Source organism: Notamacropus eugenii, chromosome 2 (genome assembly GCF_028372415.1).
Source record: "Notamacropus eugenii isolate mMacEug1 chromosome 2, mMacEug1.pri_v2, whole genome shotgun sequence".
NCBI classification, from domain to species: domain Eukaryota; kingdom Metazoa; phylum Chordata; class Mammalia; order Diprotodontia; family Macropodidae; genus Notamacropus; species Notamacropus eugenii.
Genome location: NC_092873.1, coordinates 384,500,721 through 384,514,038, shown reverse-complemented (window position 1 = coordinate 384,514,038; position 13,318 = coordinate 384,500,721). Strand labels below are relative to the sequence as shown.

At 36.0% G+C, this 13,318-nt stretch overlaps 1 protein-coding gene and 1 pseudogene across 3 annotated transcripts in view; both read left to right on the top strand.

Annotated features, from left to right (window-relative positions):
• The window catches only part of LOC140528993 (C-reactive protein-like), a 54,208-nt gene that overhangs the window by 25,830 nt on the left and 15,060 nt on the right, over positions 1–13,318 (top strand). The window contains exon 1 of one of the 3 annotated variants that reach the window (XM_072647354.1): positions 11,840–11,992. The exons of the other annotated variants lie outside the window; for them this stretch is intronic. Coding sequence (XP_072503455.1) covers positions 11,923–11,992 — 70 coding nt within the window. The 5' untranslated portion in view covers positions 11,840–11,922. Of the gene's footprint in view, positions 1–11,839; positions 11,993–13,318 lie in introns of those variants that run through there. 3 annotated transcript variants of the gene reach the window in all.
• On the top strand, positions 12,078–12,895 carry LOC140530458 (C-reactive protein-like; annotated as a pseudogene).

The window sequence follows — 13,318 nt, the reverse complement described above, 5'->3', positions numbered from 1 at the left end:
ATGAAAAGTGAGTCAATATCTTGCTAAAGGAGACCCAAAAAAATGCTGAGGAAAATAACACCTTTAAAAATAGGCTAACTCAATTGGCAAAACAGGTCCAAAAAGCCAATGAAGAGAAGAATGCTTTAAAAAGCAGAATTAGCCAAATGGAAAAAGAGGTTCAAAAGCTTACTGAAGAAAATAGTTCTTTCAAAATTAGAATGGAACAGATGGAGGCTAGTGACTTTATGAGAAACCAAGAAATCACAAAACAAAACCAAAAGAATGAAAAAATGGAAGATAATGGGAAATATCTCATTGGAAAAACAACTGACCTGGAAAATAGATGCAGGAGAGACAATTTAAAAATTATGGGACTACCTGAAAGCTATGACCAAAAAAAGAGCCTAGACATCATCTTTCATGAAATTTTCAAGGAAAACTGCCCTGATATTCTAAAAGCAGAGGACAAAATAAATATTGAAAGAATCCACTAATCACCTCCTGAAAGAGATCCAAAAAGAGAAACTCCTAGGAACATTATAGCCAAATTCCAGAGTTCCCAGGTCAAGGAGAAAATATTTCAAGCAGCTAGAAAGAAAAAATTTGAGTACTGTGGAAATACAATCAGGATAACACAAGATCTAGCAGCTTCTACATTAAGGGATGGAAGGGCTTGGAATATGATATCCCAGAAGTCAAAGGAACTAGGACTAAAACCAGGAATCACCTACCCAGCAAAACTGAGTATAATACTTCAGGGGAAAAAATGGTCTTTCAATGAAATGGAGAACTTCCAAGCATTCTTGATGAAAAGACCAGAGCTGAAAAGAAAATTTGACTTTCAAATACAAGAATCAAGAGAAGCATGAAAAGATAAACAGGAAAGAGAAATTGTAAAGGACTTACTAAAGTTGAACTGTTTACATTCCTACATGGAAAGATAATATTTGTAACTCTTGAATTTTTTTTCAGTATCTGGATAGTTGGTGGAATTATACACACACATATAGAGAGAGACAGAGAGCACAGCATGAGTTGAATAGGAAGGGATCATATCTAAAAAAATAAAATTAAGTGGTGAGAGAGAAATATATTGGGAGGAGAAAGGGAGAAATGGAATGGGGCAAATTATCTTTCATAAAAGAGGCAACAAAAATACTTTTCAATGGAGGGAAAAAGGGGGGAGGCGAGACGAAAATGTGAAGCTTACTCTTATCACATTTGACTCAAGGAAGGCATAAAATACATACTCATTTTGGTATGAAAACCTATCTTACAATACAGGAAAGTGGGGGAGAAGGGGATAAGCAGGGTGGGGGGGATGATGGAAGGGAAGGCAGTGGGAGGAGGGACCAATTAGAAGTCAACACTCTTGGGGAGGGATGAGGTCAAAAGAGAGAATAGAAGAAATGGGGGGCAGGATCGGATGGAGAGAAATGTAGTGAGTCTTACACAACATGACAGTTATGGAAGTCATTTGCAAAACTACACATATATAGCCTATATTAAATTGCTTGCATTCCCAATGAGGATTGTTGGGGAGAGAGGAAGGAAGAGAAGTTGGAACTGAAAGTTTTAGGAACAACTGTTGAGTATTCTCAATGTTCTTGCATACAACCGGGAAATAAGAAATACAGGTAATGGGATATAGAAATTTATCTTGCCCTACAGGACAAAAGAGAAGATGGTGATAAGGGAAGGGAGGGATGTTAGAAGGGAAGGCAGATTGGTGGTAGGGGTAATTAGAATGGTTGGTGTTTTGGGGTGGGGAGAGGGGAGAGATGGGGCGAAAATATGGAACTCAAAATTTTGTGGAAATGCATGTTGAAAACAAATAAATAAATTAAAAAAAAATTCCTGATGCATTAAAAAAAAGAATTATTAGGGCTAAGTGCTGTGTCATTGAGGGGACAATATGCTCTTTTCTAGTCATAGATTTGGCTTTCCCTTTATAAAAAGCAACATCTCATTCATGGGTTATGTTGAAATCCTGTGTTGTCCCTGGAATATTTTGTAAAGCTCCTCTCTCCTTGTGTAATCCAACAGAGTCTAATAAAACAACATGCTTTGTAGTCAATTCCCAGAAACATGCTGTTTGGAAGATTCTTTTGGGAAATTTTTATGACAGAGAGTAAATGATGAACTTATAGAATGGGAAACTCCAGTCTAAGCCCAGATAAGAAGAGAACACAACTGGAAAAAAAGAGAACTAGTGAAGACATGCAAGGGGCAAATTGAATCAGTATGTAGTTACAACACAAAGGACATATAAACAAGATAACCAGTATTGCATGAGCAGACTGAGGTCACCTGATAAGGCAGTGAATGAAAGTTTTTGAGTTGGTGTACTCAGGTTTTGGAGGTGATGGAGACAAACATGATGGCAAGTTTGTTAGAAGTGTTTTGGGAATGATGAGGGTAAACCTATCCAGTGTGATGGAGGTCAGCAGGAACATCTCCTTGCTTCTACACTATAATTATTCAAAAATATCAATAAACAATCTCTGAGGGGGCAAAGTCAAGATAACAGAGTACAGGCAGAGGGCGCAATCATGATCTTAAACAAAGCAAACACAAAAATAGCTCTAATGAAAAGGGACTATCAGGGAAATTACATTTTACTAAAAAGTACCATACACAATGAATTAACATAAAACATTTTTTATAACAAATTTCTCTGATAAAGGTCTCATTTTTCAAATATATACATATCTGAGTGAAACTTATAAAAATAAAAGCCATTCTCCAATTGATAAATGGTCAAGGGATATGAACAGGAGGTTTTCCAAAGAAGAAATCAAAACTATTTATGATCATATGAAAAAATGCTTTAAATCACTACTGATTAAAAAAATCAAATTAAAACACCTCAGAGGTACCACATTACACCTATCAGAAATGTCAAATGTTTGGAGGGGATGAGGGAAAATAGGTACACTAATAAACTGTTGGTGAAGTTGTGAACTCTTCCAATCATTCTGGAGAATAATTTGGAAATATATCCAAAGGGTATAAAACTGTGCAAACCCTTGACTCAGAAATAATGTGACTAAGTCTGTATCCCAAAGAGATTCAAAGAAAGAAAAAGGATCTATATGTATAAAAATATTTTTAGCAACTTTTTTTTTTTTGTGGTGGCAAAGAAGTGGAAAATGAAGGATGCTCATCAGTTGGGAAATGATTGAACAAGTTGTGGCGTATGATTGTAATGGAATACTGTTGTTACTATAAGAAATGACAAGGTGGGGTAGTTTCAGAAATAAAACATGGCAAGACCTGTATGAACTGATGCAAAGTAAAATGAGCAGAATTGGGAGATCATTGTGTATAGCAGTGTTGTAATGGTGATCAATTGTGAAAGACTTGGCTACTCTGATCGATACAATGATTCAAGACAGTTCCAAAGGAGTCATGAGGAAAAAATGCTATCCACCTCCAGAGAGAAAACTGATGAACTCTGAGTGCCAACAGAAGAATAATTTTCTTGCTTTATTTTATTTTTTTGCTATGTGGCTAATGTGAAAATATGTTGTGCATATTTATAATTTATATAATTTTGCTTGTATTCTCAGAGGGTGGGGAAGGGGAATGTTAAAAACTAATAAATTAAAAAAGATAAAAAAAAATCCATAAGTGGATTCTACTTTTTCCCAAACAATGACAATCACACAGAGAGAGTCAGGTCAAAAAGTATCCTATTTGCCACTCTGATGAACAAAGAGCAACAGTGTTGAAACAAAGAAATGATCTCATGTTTTTACTCCCTTATGAACCTTCTAGGGAGTTCTAGCAACTGCAAGCTTTCGGTGGGGCATTAACTAGGAAGAACTTAAGATCCCTCAGAGAAACCATCTCAGTACGCTATTCACCATGCCTATGAACCTCCATAATGTTTATATCCTCCTTACTATTTCTATGAGATTTACATTAACTCAACCCAGTACTCATCAATTCCATCTCATTTGGATCTATTTCCTCCTTACTCACTATCAGATCATAGCCCCATTGGCATGCTATTTATGATTCCTGTAATTATACAGTAACAAAATTTATATACGTATTCGACTGTTAGCTTTCACTAGCCTGGCTCACCACTCATCATCCTCATAGCTGGTGATATAAAGACCTTAGAGATCACAGAATCAGTGGATTTTTAGAGGTAGAAGAGACTCTAGCAACCATATAACTTAAACCATACCTGAAGTCCATCTCTACTATAGCATACTCAACAAATGATTGCCCAAATCTCTCTAATGACAAGGAACCACCAACTCCAAAGACAGCTTATTTTACTTTTAAAGAGTTAAATTTAAAGAGTTAAAATTGTTAAGAAGCGTGGTCTGTCCTCCTGCCCTGATTTCAAGTCTATATCTATTTCTTTTCAACCTCCACCCATTGCTTCTGGTTTTATCCTCTAGATGAGAAGGAAGGATATACATGTTTATTAAGGGTCTACTATGTGCCAGATCACTTTACAATTATCTCATTTAATCCTCCAAACAAAGCTGGGAGATAGGTGTTATCACTAGCCCCATTTTATAGTTGAGGAAACTAAGGCAAACAGAGGTTAAGTGACTTGCCCAGGGTCACACAGCTAGTAAGTTTCTGAGGTTGAACTTGATTCAGGTTTCTATTATATTGGCAGAGCCCAAAAATGAATGATGGAAAGATCTTCAATTATTTATCTTCTTTTATTTTTATGAAAAAAGTGTTTTATAGTTGCTTTGTGTTTCTTCCCTGAGCTAAAGTAACTGAACAGTGTTCCTTAGAAAGACTTCATGATCTAGAGAATTCAGGGGATTCCAAATCTGAATGATGACTGGTAGTGAGAAGTACTTCTTATAACTACGCCATTAATTTTTAAAAAAATTTATTTTTTATTTACATCATTCATTAAATTTTTTTTGTTTCAAGCTCTTTCTAGCCCTTCCCACCACTCACTGAGAATGCAAGCAATATGATAGCAATTCAACATTTTAAATCTTGCAAAATATTTCCATATTAGTCATGCTGAAAAAAAATTAAAAAGCAAGAAAAATTTAAAAAGTGAAAAATTGTATTTAATTTTGCACAGAATGTATCACTTCTCTCTCTGCAAGTGAATAGCATTTTTTATCATGTGTCCTTTGGAATGCTCTTGGATCATTAGCTAAGTCTTTCACAGTTGATTATTACAAAATTGCTGTTACTATGTATACTATTCTCCTTGTTCTATTCACTTCAGTTTGCACCAGTTTTATCTAAGTCTTATAGAAGTCTTCCAAGGTTTATTTGAAACCACACTTCTCATCATTTCTTATAGAAGAGTAGTATTCCATTACAATCATATATCACAATTTGTTCAGCCATTCTCTAATTGATAGGCACTCCTTCAATATCCAATTTTCTGCCACCACAGAAAGAGCTACAATAACTATTTTTGTACACGTGTCCTTTTCTTTTTAACTCTTTAGGATATAAACCTAGTAGTGGTATTACTGGGTTAAAGAGTATGTACAGTTTTATAACCCTTTGGGCATAATTCCAAACTGTTCTCCAGAATGATTGGACCAGTCTACAACCCCACCAACAGTGCATTAGTGTAATTTTCCTCTTCTGTCATATTAGCAAATCTGGTGGGTATGAAGTAGTACCTCACATTTGTTTTAACTTGCATTTCTCTAACCAACAGGGATGTAGAACATTTTTTATATGATTATAGATAGCTTTGATTTCTTTTTCTGAAAACTGCTTTTTACAACCTTTGACCATTTATCAACTGGGGAATGAATTGTATTCTTTTACATTTGACTCAGTTTCCTATATGTTTGAGAAATGAGACCTTTATCAGAGAAACTTGCCACAAAATCCTTTCAACTTACTGCTTTCCTTTTAATTTTGACTATATTGGTTTGTTTGTGCAAAAGCTTTTTAATTTCATGTATGAAATGAATAATTCCATTTTACTTTCTGTGATCTTCTCTATTTCTTGTATAGTTATTAACTCTTTTCTTATCCATAGATCTGACAGGGTAAACATTTCTATGCTATTCTAATTTGTCTACAATATTACCCTTTGTGTTTAAATCATGTCCTCATTTTGACCTTATTTAAATTCTTACCCCCTAAGCTTGAATCTTTGGGTTTATCATACATAGATTTCTATGGTCATTTCCTTCTGCACATTGTGTACCTAATCTATTCCAAGGATCTACTACTCTTTTTCTTGGCCAGTACCAGATGATTAACACTTCATAAAAGAGTTTGAAATCTGGCACTTCTGGGCCTCCTTCCTCCTGTTTCACATTTTTTTCATTGATGCCTTTTATATTCTTTACCTTTTGTTCTTCCAGATGGGTTTTGTTATTATTTTTTTCTAGCTCTGTAAGATTTTTTTTTTGGTAATTTGATTCTTATGGCATTGAATTCGTAAATTAATTTAGAAAGAATTGTCATTTTAATTATATTGACTCAACCATGAACAATTAATATTTCTCCAGTTGTTTAGATCTGTCTTTATTTGTGTGAAAAGTATTTTGTGATTGTGTTCATATAGTTCCTGTGTTTGTCTTGGCAGTTAGACTCCCAAGTGTTTTATAAATGTCTACAGTTATGTTAAATGAAATTTCTCTTTCTATCTTTTCTTGCTGGACTTTGTTGGTAATATGTAGAAATGCTGATGCCTTATGTGGGTTTATTTTGCGTCCTGTTACTTTGCTAATGTTGTTAATTGTTTCAACTAACTTGTAGTTGATTTTCTAGGGTTCTCTAAATGTACCATCATATCATCTGCGAAGAGTGATAGTTTTATTTCCACTTTACTATTCTAATTCCTTCCCATTTCTTTTTCTTATCTTATTACTATAACTAGTATTTCTAATATAAGATTGGAAAATAGTGATTATAATGGGCATCCTTGCTTCACCCTTTAAATTACTGGTAAGGCTCCTAGTTTCCTATAGGAATGGGCATTATATTTTGTCAAAAGCCCTTTTTGTATCTATTGAGATTACTATATGATTTTTTTGATATGATCAATTATGCTGATAGTTTTCCTAATATTGAACTTCTGTATCCCTGGTAAAAGTCCCAGCTCATCATAGCATATGATCTTTGTGATACATTGCTTGACTCTTCCTGCTAGCATTTTATTTAATATTTTTGCATCGATATTCATTAAAGAAATTGGCCCATAGTTTTCTTTTTCTGTTTTTGTTCTTTCTGGTTTAGGCATCAAAACCATATTTTTGTCATAAAAGGAATTTGGTAAGACTCCTTCTTTGTACATATTTGAAATAGATTATATAATATTGGAATGAATTGTCCTTTAAATGTTTGGTAGAATTCACTTGTAAATACATCTAGTCCTGGGAATTTTTTCTTAAGGAACTCATTAATGACTTGTTCAATTTCTTTTTTCTAGAATAGGGTCATTTAATTATTCTATTTTATTTTCTATTGAGCTGGGAAATTTATATTTTTATAAACAAGTTTTATTGTCATATAATTAAGTAAAATAGTTCCTAATAATTGCTTTAATTTCATCTTCATTGTTGGCACATTCACCCTTTTCACTTTTGGTAGTAGTAATTTGGTTTTCTTTCCTTTTTAATATCAAATTAAACAATAGTCTATCTATTTTATTTTTTCATAAAAACAGCTCCTAATTTTATTTATTACTTCAATTGTTTTAATTTTAATTTCATTAATTTCTCCTTTAATTTTTAGGATTTCTATTTTGGTGCTTAGTTGAAGATTTTTAATTTGCATATCCAGTTCATTGTTCTGCCTTTTCTCTTTTTTTGTTGATGTAAGCATTTAGAAATATACTAAGTACTACATTAGCTCTATCCCACAAATTTTGGCATGTTGTCTCATTATTGTCATTCTCTTTAATGAAATTATTGTTTATTTCTATGATTTGTTCTTTGACCCATTCTTTAGGGTTAGGATTAGGATTAGATTATTTAGTTTCAAAATAATTTTAAACTTATACTTGCAAGGCCCTTTATTAAATATAATTTTTATTAAAAATTATTTGTGAAGTTTTCACGGCCTAATATGTGGTTAGTTTCTGTGTAGGTTAGGTACAATTGAGAGAAAGACATATTTCTTTCTATCCCCTTTCAGTTTTCTTGAGAGCTTTATCATATTTAACTTTTCCAAAATTCTATTCATCTTAAATTCTTTCTTATTTATTTTATCATTAGATTTATCTAGTTCTGAGAGGGGTAAGTTGAGGTCTCCCACTAGCATAGTTCTACTGTCTATGTTCTCTTGTAACTCATTAAGTTTTCCTTTAAGAATCTGGATGCTTTGCCATTTTGTGTATATATGTTTAGTATTGATATTACTTCACTGTCTACGGTATTTTTACCAAAATATTATTTTCCTGGTGAGCTATTTTAATTAGGTCTGTTTTTTTTTTGTCTGAGATAATGATTGCTATACTTTCATTTTTTTCCTCAACTGAACCTTAATAGATTTTCTTCCAACCTCTTATTTTCACTCTCTTTGTGATACTTCCAAAGTGGTATAATCCTGGGAAAGCTGTGGTCTCTGCTCTCATGGCCTGTGCTCTGGTCTTTACCCAGGAAGGACCTCTGCTCTCCTTTAGCCAGAAGCACGAGTGATCCTCTCTAACTCTAAACTGCAACTAGGGTCCCTGCTTCCTTGCAGCCACAACCTCTCCTCTATATCCTTGAAATGTGACTCAGAACTGTATGTGGTTAACAGATGTACCAAACAGCAGCCAGTCCTGTATCCAGGGCCAGCTTGTGGTTTCTGGTCATGTCTTTCTGATCATTTGTCCAATCACCTAAACATCTTGGGACTGAGAACTCCTGAAGTTGTTGTATTGCCGTTACAGTCATTTCCAAGGTCCATTACTGATGTTGCTGATGCATGTGCTCTGGACTGGACTTCACTCCACTGTCACATACCTCTCCTTCTGACCTTTTAAGCTGTCTTGGGCTAGAACAATGTCTCTGTGTTTTTGTTTGCTATGCCACTCCAGAATTTGATTTGATATATTATTTTAAAGCTGTTTGGATAGGAATGTTGGGAGAGTTCAGCTGAGTTGTTGCCTCTACTTCACCATCTTGGCTTTGCCTCCAACTATGCAACTTCTTAGAGGAGGAGATCACCACTGATAAGGTCATCCTGGAATTGTAAAGCCCAATATATGATCTAAGTGGCCAAACAGCTTGGACCCCAAGTTGTTGCTTGGATAGTGCAGACCAATGTGAAAGTGAAATCTGTTCAAGAGTACTACAAGTTTCCCAGTAGTCTTTATCTACTGGGTGAACATAATAGCAGTGCTGAATTTATGTATTGATTTAGAGGTTTTTGTAAGTCCTTAGAGTGACTCAGATATTTTTTTTCTGTCTTGAGTTCCTTTGCTTCCTTGAATCTAACAAGTTTTCCCTTTATCCTGGACAAATATTTCAGAATCAATAGATGACTGTTTCACAATGTATGAATTTGTTAATGCATGTTGATGATTCTTTTGGTTTTAAGCATTTCTTTTATGCTAAAGGAAATAAATAACTGTCCTACACTTAATTTTTGCTATTTTAGATACAAATACCTTTCTGCTTGAACTCTACTTGCTTTTGAGGGGAGACTCTAAAGATAAACCAAACATAAGCTAGATTTTAAGAGATTTCTCAGTAGGAGTCTGGAGTTGCATGAATAATGAGCTGGAGTGTACCAGGAATAGCCTGACTCTTCTCTTTGGGGTAGGGAAGATGCCCCCCAGGACTCGGTCTACTTTAGATGACTTTAGAACTGGGACCCTTTGTGAAAGGGATCCTTAAGCCTTCATTATTTCTGGGACCCAGAGTTCCACATTATTAAAAAGATGCTTGCAGAACCTCTAGAAATGGAAATGGAATTTCAAAGAGAATAGGGCATCCAGACTAACCTTATTTTCTTTTTTTGGGGGGAAAGAGAACATCATTATTAAACCAGTAAATCAGTATAATACTGAGTTATAGTTTAAGTTTTACAAAATATTTGACGAAGTATTTTATGATTTTCTTATTTTAAAGATGAAGAGGTATGGGGTAGATGAAAACTCAATGAGGTGAATTCACAACTGGTCAAATGACCAGACTCAACAAGTTGTCATTAATAATTCAGTATCACTTTAGCAGAAAGTCTCCAGTGGCACACTCCAGGGTTATGTAAATAGTCCTGTACTGTTTAACACCTGATCAATTACTTGGAGAAAGGCATGGATGGGATAATAATAATAGTAATATCTAACATTTATATAGTGCTTACTGTGTGCCAGGCATTGTGCTTAGCTCTTAACAATTATCATTTCATTTGATTCTTACAACAAACTTTAAAGTAGGTGATATTATCCTCATTTTACAGATAAGAAAACTGAGGCAAACAGAGGTTTAGTGACCTGCCAAGAGTCACATACTTGGTAAGTGTCTGAGGCCAGCTTTGAACTCAGGTTTTCCTGACTCCAGGCCCAGCACTTTACTGTACCACCAAGCTGCCCATCAAATCCTCATCAAATTCACAAAATATCTCTCACCTTTTGTTTGCTAGAACATTTAGTTGACTCTGTTAAGATCAAATGTCAGATGGATAAATCGAAAATCTTAAAATCTAAAATGGTTTAAAAACTTGCTTCTGAAATGCAAGGTAGGGTAGTCATTGCTTATCTTAAAAAAGTTTACGGGTTTTAGTTAACCACAAATTCAATATGAGTCGTAAGTATGATGAAAGTTTACTTTAGCTGCGTCAAAATGGACAAACACCTAGGAGTAAGGAGATGGCATTCCCCTAGCATCTTGCCCAGTGAAAGCCAAACCAGGAATATTGCATTTGGTCCCCAGAACCACAGTTTAGGAAGTGTGTCAATATATTGGTTAGTATCTAGAGGAGGGCAAGTAGAATGGTGAAGGATCTAAGCTTCATTATGAGGATCCATCAAAGAAGGGGCAGTGTTTAGTTGGAAGGAGACTGGTTGGGAGTAGGAGTGGGGAGTAGGTGCCTTCAAGTGTTTGAAGATGGATCAAATGTCAGGTAGACAAATCTGATGGATAGATATCTGATGGATAAATTAAATGGATAAAGGAAGGGGGATCAGACTGTTTTTCTGTCTTCCCTCAAGAGGGGTAAACCAGGAACAATTGGTAAATGTTACCAAGAGGCCTCTTAGGTGTGGTGACTGGAAAGATATCTTGAAAGCAGAATAAGTCACATCAGGAAATAGTGGATTCTTTATCATGCTAGGCTCTTACACAAAAATCAGATAACTGTTTGTCATGTGTGTTGTAGAAAAGATTCTTTGATGCCTTTGGGTTGGATTAGATGGCTAATGAAGTCCTTTCCCACTTTAACCTATCATTCTGCAACAGCAGCATAGGCTAGCCTATGGTACCAGATGAGAGGCTGTGACTTTATTTTTCCCTTTGAGTGGAAGAATATCAGGTCTCTACCTGGTGACTGCTTGTCTAATACACAATAGTGCTTTGGATTCCTTGATATGGTAGCCCCTAGATTAAAGGTATATTCTTGCCCCTAGGGAACTGGGCTCTTTACTGTTCCTTATAACCTGTGATGAGGCCCAAGTTGCCTGATTTTCCTGTCTATATGTCAAAGATAGGGCCCTGAGATTCTTCCCACCAGGACCCATGTTGTTTCCATTTCTACCTCTTCAATTTGTGCCCCACTAAGGCTAAATTTCAACCATCTCTCTAATAAATAACTCACATCGATTTCTCAGCTCAGAGGTAATCCTGCCTCTGTAGCCCCGATTCCCAAACCTCAAAAGTAGGTTTGGAAAATCATTTACACATTTTTGCTGACATCCTGACTGGTGTGGATATAAAACCTCACCAAGTGGATCCTTACAAAGAGAGAGCTCCCTCAGCCAGTTGGGGATCTCAGCCATAGATAGTCTTTCCTCATCACAGCTTGATTGAGCAGAAGTGGAGAATGAACATGGAGAAGCTGCCCCTGTGCTTTCTCTTCATCATGAGTCTCTCAAATGCTCTTGCACAGACAGGTAGGGGCTGTCTACAGCTGTGTGTGAGATATGATATGGGAGAGGAGGCTTTACAAAGAGAACTCATATGCATTCTTCATAATGGATGTGGGGAGGGTATTGGATTTTCTCCTGTTGATTTTATATGTAAGTGAGGGAATCAATTTGTGAATTTTCTGAAAAAATTGACTTTCCTCTTCTGCCCTTCTTCCTTTTCTACTGATCTTAGTGGGAAAGCCTTTGTGTTCCCAAGATAATCTCAGGATTCCTGTGTGACCCTAATACCACATCTAGAGAAATTCCTGAAGGCCTTCACACTGCCTAAAAGTTTACACTCACCTGACCAGAAGCTATAACCTTTTCTCTTTTGCCACTCGGGCACTGGATAACTAGATCCTCCTCTTTCATGAAGGGGACAGCAAGTTCAGCTTGTCTGTGGGCCATGTTGGGGTAGTGTACCAGGTTCCTGTGGCTACTCCTGCTCCAAGACACTTCTGTGCTATGTGGGAATCAGAGTCAGGCGCTGCTGACCTCTGGGTAGATGGGAAACGCATGGTGAGGAAGGCCCTAAAGTAGGGGTATATTGTGGAGATACAATCAAAGATCATCCTTTGACAAGAGCAGGATTCTTTTGGAGGAGGGTTTGATGAGGATCTATTCCTGCTGGGAGACATTGGAGATGTGTCCACGTGGGACTTTGTGTTGTCACCAGAAAAGATTAATACTGTGTATTTTGGTGGGACCTTTAGTCCTAATGTTCTAGATTGGAGGGGGCTGAACTTCGAGAAAAATGGCTATGTGGTCATTAAGCCTCAGCTGTGGACATGAGCCCCTGTTGCTTGCTGATATTCAGGCTCTTATTATTGCTCCTTTACCCCAAAGAAAATAAGTTTCATTTTCCATATGTCTCAGTTTCCTGCTATCTTTTTGTTTCCCCACGTGTACAACTGTCTCTTGTGGGGGCAGAGCTACTGTAGGGATAAATTTTGAGCGCCACACTTAGCTCTTCTCACAGAAAAGAAGAGGATACAAGTAATGACTTGAGAGGAAATGAATCATTTTGGGGTTTTGTTCTTTTCCAAAGACATCAATCATAGAAGATTAGAGCTGGGATGGACATTAAAGATCCTCTGTTAAAGTCTCCCATTTAATAAATGAAGAGTCTAAGACTAAGACAGAGGGAGTCATTGTCACATCGTCACCCAGCTAGTTTGTGCCATATTTGGGTTATAGAGTCATGGGATAATGGATGAAGATGGAGTATCAGAAGTCATGTACTTCAATATTTTATGTTATAAATGAGGAAACTGAGTTCCAGAGTTTAGTGACTTACTCACCTAACTCAGT